Source organism: Schistocerca gregaria, chromosome 2 (assembly GCF_023897955.1).
Source record: "Schistocerca gregaria isolate iqSchGreg1 chromosome 2, iqSchGreg1.2, whole genome shotgun sequence".
In the NCBI taxonomy this organism is placed as follows: domain Eukaryota; kingdom Metazoa; phylum Arthropoda; class Insecta; order Orthoptera; family Acrididae; genus Schistocerca; species Schistocerca gregaria.
Genome location: NC_064921.1, coordinates 419559464 through 419582678, shown reverse-complemented (window position 1 = coordinate 419582678; position 23215 = coordinate 419559464). Strand labels below are relative to the sequence as shown.

Sequence of the window (23215 nt, the reverse complement as noted above, 5' to 3'; positions counted from 1 at the left end):
TGGTCAATCTGACTTATCATGTGACGTTGGTGGTTCACAAATTTAAGCAAGTCTGAATATGTGTGGAATCTCAAAACTGATGTCTCTTTACCTCGGAATCTATTTACATGTCCACATTGATATGACTTGTTCCTATTTTCATGTGTGGAATCGTACATCTGAGTATTATTCGTTTATTTATTGTTCACCCATGTAACATGGAATCATGGTAACAAAATCAGAGCAAATCTACCAGATGATTGGTGTTGGTGTCCGAACAGTAGCACCAATACACAGCGTTACTCGCACAGGAGGAAATGGAGGCAAAATTCCCATTTGTAGGCGTAGGCACAGGTGTCGATGTCATCCTGTAGTTATTACCGGCCTTAGTATCTTGCACCTACTGTTATGGTTCTGCGATGGTTGAGTTAGTTGCTACTCCAATCATGGTATATACGTTTAATGGGAAACAGGTGAGCGGTATCTCCTTGGTCAGAGCATTTCATGAACAGGATACACAGCATGTTGTGTTGTAGCAGCTGTTTGTGAGCGAGCGTAATCGCATTGCTGTCAAAGGAACTAGGATTAACTTGAGAGCTGAAATTTTTCTTTCCCCCATAAAAACCAAAGGCGAACTCAAGATGTGACTAATGCCTCCCCCTCGCAAAAAGACTAATCATATGGAGCCAAGTGTGTGTGAGTGTGTGCGTGTGCGCGCACGTATGCGGGGGGGGGGGGGGTGGCGGCCGGGGGGGGGGGGGGGCAGAAGGCAGAGGGGGGTGCATTTATGATGGCAACGTCTCTCCAAATGACTCTGTTATGATTCCAGGGTAGGTGAGCAAGGTGGTGATGTGGTTAAGTTCACACATTTGGACAGTTCCTTGTAGTCCGTGTTGACGCCAAGAGTGTCACCCGTAAATCCCAAATGCAGTGTGGACGTCTGCCACTTTTCAAACAATCCATGGATCGTGACTTGCATTTGTACGTCATGGTCATCCAGAAAATGTCAATAGTCTGGAGTGTGTGCAGAATTTTATCCACGGGGCTGGGAGGTGGTAGGGGTGGAGGGGTAGAAAGTTTATAAAATTTCGTTTTTTTTACTTTACAGAACAGATCAGTTTGACGACATGTTATCTCCAGAAATTAATTATTTTTTTTATAAAATGTGTGTGAAATCTTATGGGACTTAACTGCTAAGGTCTTCAGTCCCTAAGCTTACACACTACTTAACCTAAATTATCCTAAGGAAAAACACACACACACCCATGCCCGAGGCAGGACTCGAACTTCCGCCGTGATCAGCCGCACAGTCCATGACTGCAGCGCCCTAGACCGCTCGGCTAATCCCGCGCGGTAATTAAATTTTAAGCGACACACACAAAACTAATTGTATTCTTAGGGATTAATGGTTATGCGTTTAATATTCTTTTGAAATCATGCAGCTTTTTAAAATAATTTATAATAAAAACGTCGAGAAGGAAATATCAAAAGCTACCAATGAAGTCATAGAACCAGTTGACGCGTTTTATATTTAGGGCCACTGACGACAACAAGCGGTGAAAAATAATGGAGAAGTAAAAACACCTTTGGTAAAATGAGTAACAAAGCTTCTGATGTGCGTAAAACGTGCAGTCTACAATCACTGTACATTAAAACTTTCGGCTTGAAACAATTAAATATTGACTTTGAATACAAAAACGGTTGGACCCCCAGCGAGCATGGAGAGTTCCATAACTCTAAATAAAGTAGCCATCCAGAGCAGGCTGCTCAGTTAATAAACTTAAGGACGCAAGTAATTTCCGCATGATGTGTAATTACGAAGCAACATAGCACGATGAAACTGGGACCAAATACAGAAAGAACTATTACAGTAGAAAACACAAGGCAATTGCAATAAATACTTAGTGAGACGAACAAAAATGACGCTTCTATTCAAAGACAATGGTTACAGTGACGTCACAGCGTTTTTGATGTACACTAGGTATTACAATGGATCATAGATGCCAGTATGGTGTGTGATCACCAAAAACGGCAATGCATGCTCTGCAATGTGCTCCCATACTGGCCACAAGGATGTAAGAAGTTTTTGTTGTAGGGTGTTTCATTCCTCCACCGATGCGGTTGATAACTGCTGGATGGTCATTGGTAGATGTGGACGTGCTGCAATGCGTCTCCCCAAAATTGTCCCACACGTTCTCGATGGCACTGAAATCGAGGAATCGGACAGGGCGTCTATTCGCCGAATATCCTCTCGTTCCAAGAGCTCCTCTACCTGCAAAGTCCGATGTGGACACACATTTTCATCTACACTCATGCTCATAAATTAAGGATAATTGCAGACTGTGGTGCCACACAACGTGGCCCTACACAAATCTGGCCCTAATAGCATAGGCACACAGGGAACACACACGACACAGATCTGTAAGTCCACGGTATTGATGATAAGTTGAGAAAACCGTCCCGAAACACATGTGCTACAAAACGCCACTGTTTTCTGCGCATGTATCCCGACATGAATATGGGATCACCACACACACGTACACAGGCCGCACAATGGGTTGGCATTACTCTGGATCAGGTGGTCGATCAGGTAAGTGACAAGTGACATTCAATTAGATTTGTAGTGGGTACACGAGAAACCAATATCTGAAGCGGTTGAGTTGGAAAATTTGATTTTAAGTTGACCTTGGAAATGGTGGGGGTGCGTTTTTTTTTTTTTTTCTCCTCGTTCAGCATGGGGACTAGACTTCTGATCACTCGTCAACATCAACATTTGCCGGTATAAAAATCTGATTTCTTTTTAAACAAACACTGATTCGTTAAAATTAAAACCACGTCCCCGTAGTATCATTAAATAAAGTGAAATCCAATTTTGAACTCATAAAAGAAAAAAATAATAACGGTTGATAGTTTAGTGATCAGGTGTATAACAAGTAGAGCAAGCACGCTCAAGTCAGCGATATAATACAGATAAATGAATGACGAGTCTTTAAAAAGAAAGCGTTTAACGAACCGAGGTTTACTATTTATGTAATGTCTTGAAAGGTACCATTGGAGCTACAGTTCAAAAATGCTCACATTTATAAACCAATACGAAAAGATTTACTTACGAAAGAATTCTGATTTAGTGCAAAAGACTACATGTAAACTTTATTAGCAGAGGATGTAAATAAATTGTGTTTGATTCCATAGTAACCAATACATCTTTGGCCTGAGACGACAACTGCTTTATAAAAATAATTAACTGCAGAGCCTTTTATACATTTTCGAATGCGTAAGTGCTTCATCAACTAAATAAGTTAATGTCAGGTACAATGTTTTTGTTATCTGAGTAACGAGTTGTACGGTACTCATGTTTGGGAGTGTTGATGACCTCCATAATTATGAGCTTAACTCAAAAATATCCGTGGGATCGTTGTAACATTATAGTGCTGGAAGGCTTATTTACCAATTCGATCAGGTTTAAAAGCTCCGTCTTCCATTAGTTTCCGAACGTCATGGCTGACGAAAGCCCCCTTCTCTCATCTACTAATAGCCGCAGTAACATACTTGTACTTGGCACATAGCTGAAAGTGTCAGTGTCTTCTAGTATCTTGCGTAATGCTTTAATAAATTGGTTCATAATGCCAAATTTTATAAGAAGTGGTGGCTTAAGTTTCTTTTGGCTCCACCTTTGAATCGAATTGTGGGGTTTTCCCTACTTACGGCCTTTTTGATAGCAATGCTTGTCCCATTTGTATAGGAAGCAGAGGTCCTTCCTCACTAATTTTTAATTGATAACTCTGGAAGTGGGGCCCATGACCTACATCAATGTAGGTAAACACACACTTCTTTGACAAAATATGAGATTGTCCGCCACTGATTTTTTACTACACGTTCCACGGATGTATCATAAGTGCTCAAGAGAATTAATATAACTACCTGAAGCCATGGAATTGACAAATGCAGGCGCCACTGGATTAATCACCTACTGCTGAGGTTTGCATGGAAAACGATATGTAAAACAAACATATAGGCACCAGCGTTACAAAATCACCGAAACATGTAGCTATCAGAATTATAGCCTATGAAATTAAACAAGTTTTTGTAGCTGGTTAAATTGTAGACTTTCACAAAACAATGCTGGCATTATTATAACGATTAAATTGTTACATTCTGCATACCTAGAGAAATACTATGTTTGAGTCAAATCTGCATGTGATTTAACATTGCAAGTACTTTACCTGAAATAAGGCATCAAAAAATGCACCAGAAAAGCCCAATACCTTTAAAAAAAAGGTCATTTTCAATCTGTGTTATTGTATTTGAATAAAAAAGTCATTTTTGTTCTTCTCATTGCGTACTTCTTTCAATTGCCGTCTGTACTGTAGACCTACTGTACTGCATTATACTATAGCAGTTTCTCCATCGAGCTTCGTTACTTGGTTGTGAAACATCGTGCTAAAGTTATTTTCGTCTTTTAAGTTTTGCACACCAGTGCTACATTACGAATATTCTATAAGTGTCATTTTATTAGTACACTTTCATCATATCTTTGCAACTTTCACAGAGAAATAAAACGACATACTGAATTTGCAGAAGGCTTAAAATGTACATGGTTATTTCTAATACCTTGAAGTGGCTAAAAATGAATGCAGGTTCAAGACGACCTTATGGCTGTGCATCCGAATGGCGAATCATAGTAAACAAACAGTTAACTGGAGACCAGAGTTAAACGCGCGTATACAATGTAACATAAGCGAAACGAAATTTCAACAAAGTTGACAACTGCAACAATGGTAAAGTTAATGGTTTCGATTTAATTCTAATGAACGTAAGTTTGTTCTCTACGACATCCATCTAAAGTACTTTTTTGTGAACTCGACAAGGTATGGGACCTCATATTAGTACGTAGCAATCAAAAGTGACTAGAAACACAATTCAAGAATGGCCAAGTAACAAAAAACGACGTAAAACTGGAAAATGTCTCATAAAGAGGAACTGCAATTATGCAAGGATATCAGAGAGGAAGGTATTACCTGTGCAACTCATATTCAGCAACTTACCTTTCACGATTTCGTAGTCGCACAACATTGTTTCGAAGTTTGTCGTTCTCCACTTTGTGTTTCTTGAGCTCCAACAGGGCCTCCTGCACAAGGAAATTGGTTTTTATGAGCGAAAGAATCATACGATTCTAACATTTATGTGAAAAATACGAAAAAGCTTTTCCCTTCATCACTTAGTTTGTTTTTCAGTTCACCAGATATTAACCAGTAACAGCAGTTCTTTCTCTCACATTTTACGTCTCGGTGTGCAACATGAAACTTGAATAAATTTTTAAATTGTGGTGTAGTTGACAGTCAATCACATCACAAGTCATATACTGCACATAAATGAAAGACAAGTACACGTTAAACGAAACTTAGTGGTTTTTGTTCTTTTGTATGTTTTCTTTTTCAAATCATATATATATATTTGAATATAAGCTGATGTGTTTCACTGAGAAGAACTGCATTTCTGGGGATTATCATTGGAGTAATGTAGAAGTGATAACAGACATTGTTTTAAGAAGTTAAGAGCATTTCAAAATTCTGTATTGTATGCGTCCTGGTCTTCATTTACCTGAGCTGATCCGATTTCCTTCCACATTTCGAGACAGCAGCGGCAGTAGCAGCGACAGAAGTATCAGGAGTAGTCAGTTGCTTACAAGGGTATTTGGGAATTTTTATTGAATCATGCCCTAGATACTTGTGTTGTGATTCCTCAGCTAATAGCATCCCACTTGACAATAAGGGTAATCAGTAGGCAAATTTTCCTTAACTGATGTGGTAATTTTGGATTACATGCCTTCGTGATGGGTGGAAAAATGTTTTTAGATGATTGGGTATTAACTAAATATCCCATCGTCTGAACACAGTTATCTCGCCAAGCGAGTATACGATGCAGAGCTCTTTACTGGGTACCCAGGGGCTTTCTTTCAAATATTAGTGTTTTCGGTATTAAGTGAAAGTGATTAGTAGTTACTGATAGTAAGACATAAATTTAATCATGATGTCAATACCGCTGTAAATGAAGCGATAGATTTTTCCAGAATAAACAATTCAGAGGCTGAGGCACAGCAAAATTATTCTTGAAGACTCAAGTTTGCCAAGATCGCTAGTGATTATTTTTATTACTATAACCGGTGTCGACAGATCTACGTGTCATCGTCTGATCTTATAACATAATTAAATGTACATGTTAAACATGTAAGTCATATGAACAAACTTATATACTTACCAGCCGGCCGAAGTGGCCCTGCGGTTCTAGGCGCTGCAGTCTGGAACCGCGAGACCGCTACGGTCACAGGTTCGAATCCTGCCTCGGGCATGGATGTGTGTGATGTCCTTAGGTTAGTTAGGTTTAAGTAGTTCTAAGTGCTAGAGGACTGATGACCCCAGAAGTTGAGGCCCATAGTGCTCAGAGCCATTTGAACCATTTTTGTACTTGCCAGATTATTGAACCACTGCGTTTTTCAATGATGAATGAATAAAGACAGAGACTACGTTTCCTGAAAACATATCCGCGTATATCTGCCTTCGTACAGGTAAATTATCGACTTTACGTTCTCGAATTACTCACGTTTCATCGCTGCATAGAAGCTCTTATTTGACTGAGAGAACAGTAGAGTTAAGGAAACTGTAGGCAACATTACAGATTCGTCCCAGCATATTTGTGACTCAGCTTCGTCTTGACGATGCAACAGTTTCATGATGCAGCAGTTTCATAATACGATCGTCTCTCTCGATTTTAGCAATGTTGAATTTCTTTGCAGCTACATAAATAAATTTTCTCTGGCTTCCAACTGCCTCAAATATTTATAATGCCATGAGCTTTCGACCAAGTATTCCTTAGCCGGTGACTGCGCTTTGGATGCGCCCGCTTCAACCTTGCGATCGCCGGATACCACGCCGGGGTGAGGTGTAGGCCGCTGTGCCTATTAAGAGCTTTGTCAGTGATTTTTATTTTAATGGCTTCCTCAGTTACAACGTCCCTGAAAACTTTAGTCGCTAAATTTGATCCAGTGGCCGTTTTCAGAGCAATGTCCGCTGAAGCAGATTTATCGGGGTAGCGTGAGAGATAAAACTTCTCTTACTACTTTCCGCTTTATTCTACAGTGCGCACAGTTTTTACGATGTAAGGCTGTTCACACTCGCAGGGTAATTTGTAAACCCCAGATGTCTGAGACCTGCCACATCTCGAACTGGTCTCAGTAATTGCCAGATTTTCAGCGGGTGGCTTATCTTACGCAACATTGGACGACAGAACGGTAGAAATGCAAACGTCTGTGGCTGCTCCTCGTCGATGGTCTTATTGTGATTCTTACTTTAGATATCTTCGTTTATTTGATGATTGTCGTAGCCGTTGTTCGTGAAGACTTGAGCAAATGGCTGGCTCATGGGAGAGGTTATCGATGTCTGATTTCATTCTTACACGACGTTCCAAAGTTTGTATCACAGTGCACTGGAAAAAAAATGTGCACTGTGGAACATCAAGACAATGGTGATAAAGTTAATTTCAGACGAATGAAACACGAAAAGAAGTAACACATCGACGTAACAAAATCGCAACACCAAAAAATAATTAATGTTGGGTAATGAAACTTTAGGAATAAATTTTTCTAGGTAACTATTAAGTGATTAACATTGAAAGACCACAGGTTAATATAAGCGCGAGACAAGCCATTGCAAATGTGAAATGCTGGCATATTAATAACCGGTGTAACCGCCAGAATGCTGAATGCAAGCATGCAAACGCGCATTTATTGTTGTACGGGCGCTGCATGTCAGTGTGTGGGATGGAATTCCGTGCCTGTTGTACTTGGACGGTGAATACACGGACAGTTAATGCCTGGTTGTGGATAATGCTAGAGCTGTCGTCCCATGGTGTCCAATACGTGCTCGATTGGATTCAGATATGGTGATTGAGCAGGTCAAGACAACACATCGACGCTCTGTATAGTACTTTGGGCTACAACAGCGGTATGCTCAGAGCCATTTGAACCATTTTGAACGGAAACCCTAAATCAGGATGGCCGGACGCGGGATTGAACCGTCGTCCTCCCGAATGCGAGTCCAGTGTGATAACCACTGCACTGGCCGTCTGGAGCCCGGTCTTATTGTGACTGTACCTTCCCATTATCACCGCTGCCAGCAATCACCTACCGTGGCTACATTTTTACCAAGTTCGCGTTATTAAGTCTGAATGTGGTTACCAAACAATTTAATGTCTTTCCCTGTCCAAAACATCTACGAATTCTTTTTGGGGAGTCAGTTATCCCGTCCGATATTGTGGGACGATTGGAGCATTGCAATCTGGTACGATGTGTGGACACGTTCTGACGTTGAATACATCCCGTAACCTCATGGAAATTTCCTGAATACAGATGAATGTCACAATGGCTCTAAGCACTATGGGACTTAACATCAGAGGGCAACATTCCTCTAGACTTTGAACTACTTAAACCTAACTAACCTAAGGACATCCTGATCTATATAAATGACCTGGGTGACAATGTGAGCAGTTCTCTTAGGTTATTTGCAGATGATGCTGTAATTTACCGTATAGTAAGGTCATCCGAAGACCAGTATCAGTTGCAAAGCGATTTAGAAAAGATTGCTGTATGGTGTGGCAGGTGGCAGTTGACGCTAAATAACGAAAAGTGTGAGGTGGTCCACGTGAGTTCCAACAGAAATCCGTTGGAATTCGATTACTCGATAAATAGTACAATTCTCAAGGCTGTCAATTCAACTAAGTACCTGGGTGTTAAAATTACGAACAACTTCAGTTGGAAAGGCCACATAGATAATATTGTGGGGAAGGCGAGCCAAAGGTTGCGTTTCATTGGCAGGACACTTAGAAGATGCAACAAGTCCACTAAAGAGACAGCTTACACAACACTCGTTCGTCCTCTATTAGAATATTGCTGCGCGGTGTGGGATCCTAACCAGGTGGGATTGACAGAGGACATCGAAAGGGTGCAAAAAAGGGCAGTTCGTTTTGTATTATCACGTAATAGGGGGAGAGAGTGTGGCAGATGTGATACGCGAGTTGGGATGGAAGTCATTAAAGCAAAGACGTTTTTCGTCGAGGCGAGATCTATTTACGAAATTTCAGTCACCAACTTTCTCTTCCGAATGCGAAAATATTTTGTTGAGCCCAACCTGCATAGGTAGGAATGATCATCAAAATAAAATAAGAGAAATCAGAGCTAGAACAGAAAGGTTTAGGTGTTCGTTTTTCCCGCGCGCTGTTAGGGAGTGGAATAGTAGAGAGATAGTATGATTGTAGTTCGATGAACTCCCTGCCAAGCACTTAAATGTGAATTGCAGAGTAGGCATGTAGATGTAGATGTAGATACACATCCATACCCGAGGCAGGATTCGAACCTGCGACCGTAGCAGCAGCGTGGTTCCGGACTGAAGTACCTAGAATCGCTCGACCACAGCGGCCGACTGAATGTCATAACTAACCTATTCTATTTGCTTAAAGGATGCTGCGGGAAAGTTACGAATCTTTGTTTTGTTGGCCCAGTACTGGTCAGAACAGCTCGATTACATCGATGTTTATTGATTGCGGCACACCGAAACGAGGTAATCTTGCTCAACAAATAAATCTTCGACTTTCCAGCCATGTCAGTGGGGTATTATCATCTTGAATGATACAACTCTCTGTTGGGAATGTTGATTACAGCATGGAATAAACATGGTCACCGGCACGCCCTTCAGTTACCTTGTATTTCATTGTGATGAAACATCCACTGGAGACCATGAAAGGACCGCTCAAACCAATGAAGAAGGTCCATCAGGCTTCACACTGAGTTGTTTGTTTCTCACGGTGTTTTCCATTTGAGAGCATGCGAAGGTAAACAGTGCAACAGCAGACTATTTGATGCTCCTTGGACCAGTGAAGTATCTTCTTAGCTTTCAACTTGTTTCGATGAGTCTACAGGGCGTTAAATCCATCTTCCTTCTTTTCCTTGTTTACATGAGATTTGATAATTATGGGTCTACCTGTTCTCATTCCACGTTGTATACTCCAGATGCGTATTAAGTTCTGTAGTCACCTCAATTTCTATCGCCGTCTGAAAGTTTAGATTTTGTTCCACTATCGTTACATCAATGTCATGATACTAGGTACGGTAGCTGTTGTCTCTAGTAGTACTGTTGACTAATGTCAAGAGTAAATAAGTAAAGCATACATTAATAATTTTCCTAATTAGAAGTCTGTAAGGTGGGCCATAATAGAGCAATCAAAGAGCAGAGCAATCAGAGATATACTAAGGACTCAGAGATGCTGTGCGAAGGGAAAACAAAGATATGATCGTTGTGTTACAGGTGTTACTTACGAGTAGTTAGCTTGTTTGGTGATTGAGTTTCATTTGGCTCATTGTTGCTGTTGATTACATGTTTAAGGATACTAAACTTCTAAGGTCACCAGTTTCCTACTCACCCCCTAGAACAGAATCAGTGTACCTGGTATTTGCAAGTGTGAGAAAGTTTACTAAAGATTTGCTTAGCATGTACCTGAGGTGAGACATGTGTAAGAGCCTGGTTTTCACCTAAAGTCGAGACAGCGTAATAAGATCTCTGACACCGCACGCTGTTGCCAGGTTTCAACTGTGAAGAGAAAGCGGCTACAGGCGGCCACAGAGCTGTGACAACACTCCCCAGGTTACATGCGTCACGGTGTAGAATGAGTCAATACGAAAATGGTTGCACACTGACCATTTGCTTGTGAGAAGATTACATAGCAATACAAAAATGGTTTAATAACATAAGTACATAACTATTTTGCAGTACAAAAAGCATCAACTTTTTAAACGAAAATTCTTCCTTGACGTAAAAGTTGTCTAGAAGGATACATTTAACATGCTCTCGAACTTGATTATTTATCTACCTGGAATTTTATGTAGTTGGTAAGTGACCAAACATTTTGGTGGCATCATTATTCTCTTCTTTTTAGGCTACAGTCACTTTTAAAGAAGAAGAATTTAAGTTATTATTGGGTTGGCGCATAAATTAGTGGCGTTTTTCCATAAGTTTAATAAACACAACAAATACACATAGCAGAGATTTTAGTCATCAGTAATACATTCTCCCTCACTATTTACGACAGTTTGCCAGCGCTGGAGTAGCTTTTCGAGTCCGCGACTGTTTAAATGACTGGGTTTTAAGGCGAATAACTTGTCAAACCATGTTCGGAGTGCATTTTCACCCGAAAAGAAAGTTCCTTAAAGGCTGTTCGACAGAGAGCGGAAATGGTTAAAGTCTGAGGTCGCAAGATCGGGTGAATGAGGTGGGTGCGCAATGACTTCGCAACCCAAATCCTATATAGTGTTTTTTGTCAGACTAGCAGAACGCGAGCGGGCGTTATCTTGGAGTAGCATCACTTCACGCGGTCCTCCTGGCCGTCGTTCTTGGACTGCATCTGCAGGACATCTCAGTTGTTGATAATAAGTGTCAGCAGTGATGGTTACACCTCGGGAAGCAATTCGTAGTACACCACACTGTCGCTGTTCCACCTAGTCTTTTGAGGATGGGCGCAGGTCTTCTTACTAGGAGTTGGAGTTTTGTTTGGGGTTAACCACTCCTTTTTTTTTGCTTATGTTAGAATACACATAAGATTTCTCGTCACCAGCAACGATATAGGACGGGAATGGTCGATGTTGTTCATGAGCCAATTGAGGATGAGCAGCCAGAACACAAATATTAAAAGCAAAAACAACTACAAGCATACGAAGCAACCCAATACTTGTAGTTTTGTAATACGGACATCATTATCCTGTCTGAAAATTCAAAAACAATTTAATGGAAAATATATGTCGTTGTTGTTGTTGTGCTCTTCAGTCCTGAGACTGGTTTGATGCAGCTCTCCATGCTACTCTATCCTCTGCAAGCTTCTTCATCTCCCAGTACCTACTGCAGCCTACATCCTTCTGAATCTAATTAGTATATTCATCTCTTGGTCTCCCTCTACGATTTTACCCTCCACGCTGCCCTCCAGTACTAAATTGGTGATCCCTTGATGCCTCAGAATATGTCCTACCAACCGATCCCTTCTTCTAGTCAAGTTATGCCACAAACTCCTCTTCTCCCCAATTCTATTCAATACCTCCTCATTCGTTATGTGATCTACCCATCTATCTTCAGCATTCTTCTGTAGCACCACATTTCGAAAGCTTCTATTCTCTTCTTGTCCAACTAGTTATCGTCCATGTTTCACTTCCATACATGGCTACGCTCCGTACAAATACTTTCAGAAACGACTTCCTGACACTTAAATCTATACTCGATGTTAACAAATTTCTCTTCTTATGAAACGCTTTCTTTGCCATTGCCAGTCTACATTTTATATACTCTCTACTTCGACCATCATCAGTTATTTTGATCCCCAAATAGCATAACTTCTTTACTACTTTAAGTGTCTCATTTCCTAATCTAATTCCCTCAGCATGACCCGACTAAAATCGACTACATTCCATCATCATCGTTTTGCTTTTATTGATGTTCATCTTATACCCTCCTTTCAAGACACTGTCCATTCCGTTCAACTGCTCTTCCAAGTCCTTTGCTCCCTCTGACAGAATTACAATGTCATCTGCGAACCTCAAAGTTTTTATTTCTTCTCCATGGATTTTAATACCTACTCCGAACTTTTCTTTTGTTTCCTTTACTGCTTGCTCAATATACAGATTGAATAGCATCGGGGAGAGGCTACAACCCTGTCTCACTCCTTTCCCAACCACTGCTACCCTTTCATGTCCCTCGACTCTTGTAATTGCCATCTGGTTTCTGTACAAATTGTAAATAGCCTTTCGCTCCCTCTATTTTACCCCTGCCACCTTCAGAATTTGAAAGAGAGTATTCCAGTCAACATTGTCAAAAGCGTTCCCTAAGTCTTCAAATGCTAGAAACGTAGGTTTGCCTTCCCTTAATTTAGTGTCAGTATTGCCTTACGTGTTCCAACATTTCTACGGAATTCCAACTGATCTTCCCTGAGGTCGGCTTCTACCAGTTTTTCCATTCGTCTGTAAAGAATTCGCGTTGGCATTTAGCAGCCGTGACTTATTAAACAGATAGTTCGGTATTTTCACATCTGTCAACACCTGCTTTCCTTAGAATTGGAATTATTGTATTCTTCTTGAAGTCTGAGGGAATATCGTCTGTCTCATACATCTTGCTCACCTGATGGTAGAGTTTTGTCAGAACTGGCTCTCCCAAGGCTGTCAGTAGTTCAAATGGAATGTTGTCTACTCCCGGGGCTTTGTTTCGACTTAGGTCTCTCAGTGCTCTGCCAAACTCTTCATGCAGTATCATATCTCCCATTTCATCTTCTTCTACCTCCTCTTCCATTTCCATAATATCGTCCTCAAGAACATCGCCCCTGGATAGACCCCCTATATACTCCTTCCACCTTTCTGCTTTCAATTTGAGATCTTGATATTCATGTAAGTGGTTCTCTTTTCTCCAAAGGTCTCTTTAATTTTCCTGTAGGCAGTATCTATCTTACTCCTCGTTAGATAAGCCTCTACATCCTTACATTTGTCCTCTAGACATCCCTGCTTAGCCATTTTGCACTTCCTGTCGATCTCATTTTTGAGATGTTTGTATTCCTTTTTGCCTGCTTCACTTACTGCATTTTTGTATCTTCTCCTTTCATCAATTAAATTCAGTATCTCTTCTGTTACCCAAGGATTTCTACTAGCCCTCGTCTTTTTACCTACTTGATCCTCTGCTGCCTTCACTGTTTTATTCCTCAAAGCTACCCATTCTTCTTCAACTGTATTTCTTTCCCCCATTCCTGTCAGTTGTTCCCCAATGCTCTCCCTGAAACTATTTACAACCTCTGGTTCTTTCAGTTTATCCAGGTCCCATCTCCTTAAATTCCCACTTTTTTTTGTTGCTGTTTCTTCAGTTTTAATCTACAGTTTATAACCAATAGATTGTGGTCAGAGTCCACATCTGCTCCTGGAAATGTTTTACAGTTTAAAACCTGGTTCCTAAATCTCTGTCTTACCATTATATAATCTATCTGAAATCTTTTGGTATCTCCATGGTTCTTCCATGTATACAACCTTCTTTCATGATTCTTGAACCAAGTGTTAGCTATGATTATGTGATGCTCTGTGCAAAATTCTACCAGGCTGCTTCCTCTTTGATTTCTAGCCCAAATCCATAATCACCTACTACGTTTCCTTCTCTTCCTTTTCCTACTATCGAATTACAGTCACCCATGCCTATTAAATTTTCGTCTCCCTTCGCTACCTGCATAATTTCCTTTATCTCATCATACATTTCATCAATTTCTTCATCATTTGCTGAACTAGTTGGCATATAAACTTGTACTACTGTAGCAGGCGTGGGCTTCGTGTCTATCTTGGCCACAATAATGGGTTCACTATGCTGTTTGTAGTATCTTAGCCGCATTCCTATTTTTTATTCATTATTAAACCACTCCTGCATTACCCCTATTTGATTTTGTATTTACAACCATGTATTTACCTGAGCAAATGTCTTGTTTCTCGTGCCACTGAACTTCACCAATTCCCACTATATCTAACTTTAACCTATCCATTTCCCTTTTTAAATTTTCTAACCTACCTGCCCGATTAAGGGATCTGACATTCCACGCTACGATCTGTAGAACGCCAGTTTTCTTTCTCCTGATAACGACGTCCTCTTGAGTAGTCCCCGCCCGGAGATCCGAATGGGGGACTATTTTACCTCCGGAATATTTTACCCATAGGACGCCATCATCATTTAATCATACAATAAAGATACATGCCCTCGGAAAAAATATGGCTGTAGTTTCCCCTTGCTTTCAGCCGTTCGCAGTACAAGCACAGCAAGGTCGTTTTGGTTAGTTTTACAGTGCCAGATCAGTCAATCATCCTACTGTTGCCCCTACAACTACTGAAAAGGCTGCTGAATAGTTTACCACTGAATGAAAGTAAGCTCAGTATGGTTCCTTTATTGATAGGTTTTTATCCTTAACTTAAATGATATCAAGTGCAAACTTGCCTGAACCGTGTTCAGCGTCTAAAATTTGCTAAAATTCGCATTAGGTTATACAGAGCAAAATTTCAAAATTATGTGTAGCATATTAATTTTGGTAAATGGTATTGTGTCGTGTGGTGCCGACAATGATATATTAAAGAAAATAAATCAACAATCTTTTAAACAAATTTTGTGTAATGTCACTTGTTTTGTAGCTGCATTGAGAACGATTGAAATATTTTTATCTAAAGGATTACCTTTTTTGCCGTCCGTTTATAATGTAGAAGACAATTTTCCTCTAGAAGAAACAAAAGTAGACCTAATATTAAACCATGTGGAGCATCAAAAATAATTATTCTTGTCCCCAGCCATTCATTCTGTCACCTTTGTGATACTTTTCGTTTAAGACGCCTGAAGTGCAAGCAGTCTAACTGATGTGAACTATCCACTGAGGTGACAAAAGTCATTGGATACCTCCTAATAACGTGTCGGACCTTCTTTTTCCCGGCGTAGTACAACAGCTAAACGTGGCATGGATAGAACAAGTCGTTGGAAGTCCCCTGTAGAAAAACTGAAACATGCTGCCTCTACAGTCGCCGATAACTGCGAAAGTGTTGCCGATGCAAAATTTAGTGCACGGACTGACATCTCGATTTTGTCCTATAAATGTTTGTTGGGATTCATGTCAGGGGATCTGGGTGGCCAAACCACTTGCTCGAAATGTCCAGAATGTTCTTTAAACCAGTCGCGATCAACTGTGACCCAGTGACATAGCGCATAACCATACACAAAAATTCCATCGGTGTTTGGGAACATGAAGTCCATGAATGTCTGCAAATCGTCTCCAAATAGCTCGAATCCTACCATCAGCTCTTACCAGCTCAGATATGGACCTCATCTGATCAGGCCACGGTTTTCCAGTCGTCTAGGATGAAACAGTTGTGGTCACGAGGCCATGAGAGGCGCTGCAGGATATGTGGTGCTGTTAGCAAGAGCATTTGCGTCGGTCGTTCGCTGCCGTACACATTAACGCAAAATTTCGCCGCACTGAGAAACGGATACGTTCGCCGTGCGTCCTACATTGATTTCTGCGGTTATTTCAAGCAGTGTTCCTTGTTTGTTAGCACTGACAGCTACGCAAACGCCGCTTCTCTCGGTCGTTAACTGAAGGTCGTCGGCCACTGCGTTGTCCATTGTGAGAACTGATGGCTGAAATTTGGTATTCTCGGCACTCTCTTGACACTGTGGATCTCGGACTATTGTTCCCTAACGATTTTAAGAATAGAATGTCCGATGCGTCTAGCTCGAATTACCATTACGCGTTCAAAGTCTGTTAATTCCCGTCTCGTGCGACTATAATCACGTTGAAAACCTTTCCACGTGAAGTACCTCAGTAGAAATGCTTCGCCAAATGCACCGCCCTTTTATACCCTTTGTAAGCGATACTACTGTCGTCTGTATAGTCGTATTGCTATCCCATGACTTTTGTCATCTCCGTGTAAATGGCCTCCCCACCGGGCCAGTCGTGAACCTGAAGTGAACAGACGACGCTACCTGCAGGCGGTGCGCCAGCTCGTCGGACTGGTTGCGGCGCATCTGCGCCAGCTGCCGCACCGTGGCCAGCTCGGTGCTGAGAGAGGCGATCTTCTTGCGCGCCTCCAGCTCACGCGCCTTGGCGCGGCGCCAGCTCTCCTCGCGCCGAGACAGCAAGTCGCGCAGGCCCAGAACGTCCTGCTCCAGGCGGCACACCTCAGACCTGGCGAGTGGCCGTCATTTAGTACTGTGCACGTGATAATGCCCTCTTTAACATCACCACTCCAACAACATAGCAAATAATTACTCTGAAAATTAAGTACAACAATACAATGATATAGATTTCGGAACTTAAACGCAATAACCGTTCAGTACAGCATTAACAAGAAGAATATATAAATGCTTGAAAAAAGGAAAGATAGAGGGACAGGAAGATGAAGAAAAATATGCTAAAAATAACAACTGGGTTTAGAATGGCGAATATACAGTGTGTATCAAAAACAGTCATCCGATTTGGCACGTCTGCGTTTCAAAGACTTATAAACATATATCTAATGCCAGAATGAGATTTTCACTCTGCAGCGGAGTGTGCGCTGATATGAAACTTCCTGGCAGATTAAAACTGTGCGCCCGACCGAGACTCGAACTCGGGACCTTTGCCTTTCGCAGGCAAGTGCTCTACCAACTGAGCTACCGAAGCACGACTCACGTGTGGCACTCACAGCTTTACTTCTGCCAGTACCTCGTCTCCTAACTTCCAAGCTTTACAGAAGCTCTCCTGCTAAACTTGCAGAACTAGCACTCCTGAAAGAAAGGATATTGCGGAGACATGACTTAGCCACAGCCTGGGGGATGTTTCCAGAATGAAATTTTCACTCTGCAGCGGAGTGTGCGCTGATATGAAACTTCCTGGCAGGTTAAAACTGTGCGCCCGACCGAGACTCGAACTCGGGACCTTTGCCTTTCGTGGGCAAGTGCTCTACCAACTGAACTACCGAAGCACGACTCACGGCCGGTACTCACAGCTTTACTTCTGCCAGTACCTCGTCTCCTACCTTCCAAACTTTACAGAAGCTCTCCTGCGAAACTTGCAGAACTAGCACTCCTGAAAGAAAGGATATTCCGGAGACATGGCTTAGCCACAGCCTGGGGGATGTTTCCAGAATTAGATTCGTGCTTCTGTAGCTCAGTTGGTAGAGCACTTGCCCGCGAAAGGCAAAGGTCCCGAGTTCGAGTCTCGGTCGGGCGCACAGTTTTAATCTGCCAGGAAGTTTCATATCAGCGCACACTCCGCTGCAGAGTGAAAATCTCATTCTGGAAACATCCCCCAGGCTGTGGCTAAGCCATGTCTCCGCAATATCCTTTCTTTCAGGAGTGCTAGTTCTGCAAGTTTCGCAGGAGAGCTTCTGTAAAGTTTGGAAGGTAGGAGACGAGGTACTGGCAGAAGTAAAGCTGTGAGTGCCAGGTGAAAGTCGTGCTTCGGTAGCTCAGTTGGTAGAGCACTTGACCGCGAAAGGCAAAGGTCCCGAGTTCGAGTCTCGGTCGGGCGCACAGTTTTAATCTGCCAGGAAGTTTCATATATTTAATGAATTTTGGTTTTTGATGTAAGGAAGACTCGAAAATTTTTTTTTTCATACTTTTTCATATGTTTCCAATATGCCCCCGTTGAGATGCACACTAAAAAATGTGAAGAGCACAGGACCATCAGTCTAATTTCTCATGCAGTTAAACTCTTGCTGAGAGTGTTGAATAGTAGATTATACGGCAAGCTGGACAGAGGGATTGCAGAGGAGCAGTTGGGATTTAGAAGAGGAAAAGGAACAAGAGATGCTATTGGCCTGCTAAAAACTATAGGGGAAAGATATATGGAAAAGGTTAGTGAAATCTTTGCTGTTTTTATAGATTTAGAAAAGGCTTTTGACAGAGTTCAGTGGAACAAGCTGATGGATATCTTGAAGAGGAAAGGAGTAGATTGGAGAGATAGACGATTCATACAGAATCTATATTTACACCAGAAAGTAAGGATAAGGATTGGAAATGAAATAGCAGAAGGAAGCAGCATTGGACGAGGTGTTAGACAAGGTTGTTTTGTCTGGAGTGTGACACTATATGGGGCAGAAACATGGACACTGAGACGAGAGGATGAAAAAAAGTTAGAAGCATTTGAGATGTGGATGAGGAGGAGAACGGAGAGAATAAGCTGGATGGAAAGAGTGAGTAATGAAAGAGTATTGGAAAGGGTTGGTGAGGGAAGATGTCTGCTGAAGGTTGTAAGAGAAAGGAGAAAGAACTTGTTGGGATATTCATTGAGAAGAGAGTGCTTGCTAGTAGATGCTGTGGAAGGATTGGTTTGTGGGAGAAGACTGAGAGGAAGAAGGAGATACAAAATGATAGATGACATAAAGGGAAGAGGAAATTATGCAGACCTGAAGGGGATGGCGGAAGACCGGACAGCCTGGAGAACTACCATGTGAAAACCTGCCTTTAGGCAGAACACTGATGTTGTTGATGATGATGATGATGATGATGATAAGATGCACGGCACATGTCAATGCGGTATTCAGATTGTTCTCACACTGCAGCGAGCATGTCCTGACAGCTTGCACAGCTGCTATTATGCGTTGTCCCAGTTCATTCATTGTTGATGGTAACAGAGCACATAAAGAGACTCTTTTATAAACACCCACAAGAAATAACAATATACAGTCAGATCCGGTGACCTTGGAGGCCAGTTAAGTAAGGCTGAATAATCTGGTCCAGTGCGACCGATCCATCGCTCAGTAATCCTTTGATTGAAAAACTCCCGCACTTGCAGACGGCAGAGTGGCGATGCCCCACCCTGTTGCTAAATGAAGTCGTTCGAATCAGTCTCCAACTGTGGGAAGAAAGTTCTCAAGCATATCGAGATATGCGCTTCCTGTAACAGTGTTCTCGGCAAATAAAAATGCACCATACACCTTTTCCCGTGAAACTGCACAAAACACATTAAATTTCAGAGAGTTGTTCTCTTGTTGTACAACTTCATGTGGTTGTTCCGTACCCCATATTCTCACATTTTGCAGCTCGCTCATTGCGTGGAAAGGAGATATCTTCAGAAACCACTGGTTGAGGAAGCCAACAGTGAAAACTCATCTCTAACAGATCGATGGGAAGTGTCCTTGATGGCATCGTCCAGTTTCTCACAGCTGTATATTCATCTGTTGGCCTTAGAAAATAGTATTCAGTGGTCAAAATCACTTCTGAATGCTGTGTGCCGTGTATGCAGACGAAGACGAGATGCAGAAAACCTGTTGCTTTGTGACGGATGCAACGAAGGCTACCACTTATATTGTCTGAAACCAAAACTTGAATGTGTCCCAAAAGGTGATTGGTTTTGCCCACCCTGCAAACCGCCAACAAAGGTTCACGTAAAGAAATCACGACGCCTTTTCTCAGATCTCTCAGATGAGGATGAGCCAAGCAAAAAAGAAGAACCCTGTGATTTGGTGCATGATGAAGTTTGCAACGAGTGTGGGGAAGATGGTGAGGAGTTAATTCCATGTAGCACATGAGCTCATGTGTATCATTTAGACTGTTGCAGTCCACCTTTGAAGTACCCACCAAGAGGCAAGTGGAACTGTTCGTTGTGCAAAAGTGGAAAGGAACTGAGAGTTCTTAGAGATGAAGACAGCACACACAGTGAAGACATATTACGCTCGCGTCGGAGTGGCAGACATTCCCCTAATCCAGACCTGCCGCTCAATTATCCTGTATTGGCCAAGTTAATAAAGAACATGATAAATCATAAAGAAGCATGGCCATTCAGTTTGTCAGTCAGCAAAACAGAGGTTCCTGATTATCACACCATAATTAAGAAATCTATGGATTTAGGTTTGATAAAGCAGAATCTTGAAAATATGGTGTATAAAAATGATAGAGAGTTCATAAAAGATGTTCTTTTAGTGTTTGAAAACTATGAAATGTAAAATCAGGTAGATGCTCCAGAGTACAAGGCAGGACTTCGGTTGAACCAGTATTTTGAAAAACAGTTTCTATTTAAATGGAATGTCGCCTCGTCACTAAACACTAAGCGCGGAAGAAATACGTCATCCACCAGCTTGCCAAGAACGAAACTACAGAACTCCACACATTGCTGTTTGTCACCTTCACGAAGACCTTGCAGTAGCTGAATTTTCCGTGGTTTCATGTGTAAAGCCGGCCGCTGTGGCCGAGCGGTTCTAGGGGCTTCAGTCCGGAACCGCGCTGCTGCTACTGTCGCAGGTTCTAAAAAAAAAAAAAAAAAGGTTCAGCTGGCCCTGAGCACTATGGGACTTAACATCTGAGGTCATCGGTCCCCTAGAACTTAGAACTACTCAAACCTAACTAACCTAAGGACATCACACACATCCATGCCCGAGGCAGGATTCGAACCTGCGACCGTAGCGATCGCGCGGTTCCAGACTGAAGCGCCTAGAACTGCTCGGCCTCAGCGGCTGGCTCGCAGGTTCGAATCCTGCCTCGGACATGGATGCGTGTGATGTCCTTAGGTTAGTTAGGTTTAACTAGTTCTAAGTTCTAGGGGACGTATGACCTCACATGTTAAGTCCCATAGTGCTTAGAGCCATTTGAACCATTTTTCATGTGTAAACGTCGACGCAACCCACGGCAGACGGACATCGAGAGCATGTTGAGCTGTCGAGCTGCACGGCGAACGGATTTCTGCGGACTCCTTGTGAAACTATAGCGGATGCGTTCGACGCCTGTGTCAGAAAATCGGGGAAGGCCCCGTGATTTGCCTTTACACAAACAACCTGTTTCTCGCAGTTTTTCATGCCATCGTCTAACGCTCTGTGCTGTAGCAGGATCCACACCATACCTAGTTCGAAAGCCACGCTGAACAGTTATTGCTTCACTTGTAAGATTTTCATAGGTTTTCTGCCACTGTAAATAATTCACCTTTACTGTACCCGGACACAAATGCATAAGCGCGCCGCGCTTGGTCGCCAGTCAGTGTGAGCGACGTTGGGGCATTGTTATTAGAGGAACAGTAGCGGGCTATTGAGTTTTAAAGCAGGATAAATGATATTTGCGAACCTGGGAAGTAATTATCTGGAATACTTTATAATGGAGATGAAAACTTATTTCTAAAGATATTTTATTGATCATATTGATGGATAAGTGTGGTGTCACCGCCAGACATCACACTTGCTAGGTGGTAGCCTTTAAATCGGCCGCGGTCCGGTAGTAGACGTCGGACCCGCGTGTCGCCACTATCAGTGATTACAGACCGAACCCCGCCACACGGCAGGTCTAGAGAGACTTCCTAGCACTCGCCCCAGTTGTACAACCGACTTTGCTAGCGATGGTTCACTGACAAAATACGCTCTCAATTGCCGATACGATAGTTAGCATAGCCTTCAGCTACGTTATTTGCTACGACCTAGCAAGGCGCCATTATCAGTTACTATGTACCGTCAAAACCGACGTTCGTCATTAATGGCTTAAAGTTAAGTATTCCACCAGCTACGTCCGTTTTTCTAAATTCTAATTTCCTTGTCCTGTTACAGACCTCACGCCAGCCTGCGTGAGCTAAAACGCGTGCCTTTCGGTCTCCTCTAGTAACACGGTGTTGGCTCTCCTGCCAACCACAACAATAAGCATTAAGGAGGCCTTTTTAAAGGTAACATATGCAAGTGCAAGATTGAAATGTTTGTTTGTCAGAACTATCAATCGAAGGAAATCTTCGTCTTTTCATCACCATCATCATTTCAGCCTATTCCCACGTCATGTGGGGTCGGCGTTGCTTTGCTGGATCCTTCTCTTCCATAAATGCCTATCCAATGCTTCTCTGTGCCATCCTTTCTCCTGTAGGTCCTCTGCTACCTTTCTTCTCCTTCGATTTCTAGGTCCTCAACGTTTCTCCCCACGTAGTACTCCCCTCTTCTCTGCACATGTCCATACCATCTTAGCCCACTTTCTTGGATCTTCTTCCCTATGGGCCCCACTTTCCCTGTTCCGCTGATATACTCATTCCGTAGTCTATCCTTTCGTGTCACCCCATTCATCCACCTTAACATTCTCATTTCTGCCACTTCCATCTTTTCCTCTTGGGGTTTGGTAATTGGCCACGTTTCTTCACTATCAGCATCGCAGGCATCACCATAGACTTGTAAAGCTTTCATTTCATTCTGCAGCTAGCCTTCGTATCACACAGTACTCCGCTCAGTTTACTCCAGTTCATCCATCCACTATTTATCCGGAGCTGTATTTCGGCCTCCAGTCCTCCATCACTTTGCATGAAAGAGCTTAGGTATTTAAATTTTTTGTCTGGCGTCAGCTGTTCTTTTTGTCTTTTACATAATTAATAATATTCATAATTTATATTAATGTGATCCTGTTCTTTCCATTATCTCACAAATTACGCATTTGGTTGAAACGTCTGCAATTTTTATAACGAAAGAACGCTGACAATAATCAGAGTTTAATTTTTCAGAAAACTTTTTCTTTAAAGTAAAACCCTCTTCCATCCTCTTCGTAAAGTTAAAATATTTTTCATGTGTGGAGAGCGCCTTACTCCACACACAGCCACAGATTATTTCTGACAAGCAAGGAAAACTTTAGAGTAGACTATTTGTCTTTAGCTGCTGCATTTGCTAATTTCAAACTGCTTTCGAGAACGCCAGTACACCAGATACAAAACGGTATGC

General features: G+C 42.1%; 1 protein-coding gene and 1 non-coding gene across 2 annotated transcripts in view; both read right to left on the bottom strand.

Moving 5' to 3' along the window:
- Positions 1–23215, bottom strand: part of LOC126323769 (MAP7 domain-containing protein 1-like) — a 58618-nt gene that overhangs the window by 1249 nt on the left and 34154 nt on the right. The window contains exons 5-6 of the mRNA XM_049994771.1: positions 16551–16752; positions 5025–5107 (exon numbers count right to left, since the gene is read on the bottom strand). Of these exons, the coding sequence (XP_049850728.1) occupies positions 5025–5107; positions 16551–16752 (285 nt within the window). The remainder of the gene's footprint in view (positions 1–5024; positions 5108–16550; positions 16753–23215) is intronic.
- Positions 17155–17229, bottom strand: Trnas-cga (transfer RNA serine (anticodon CGA)). Its single transcript has one exon. It is a non-coding gene; the product is annotated as a tRNA-Ser (tRNA).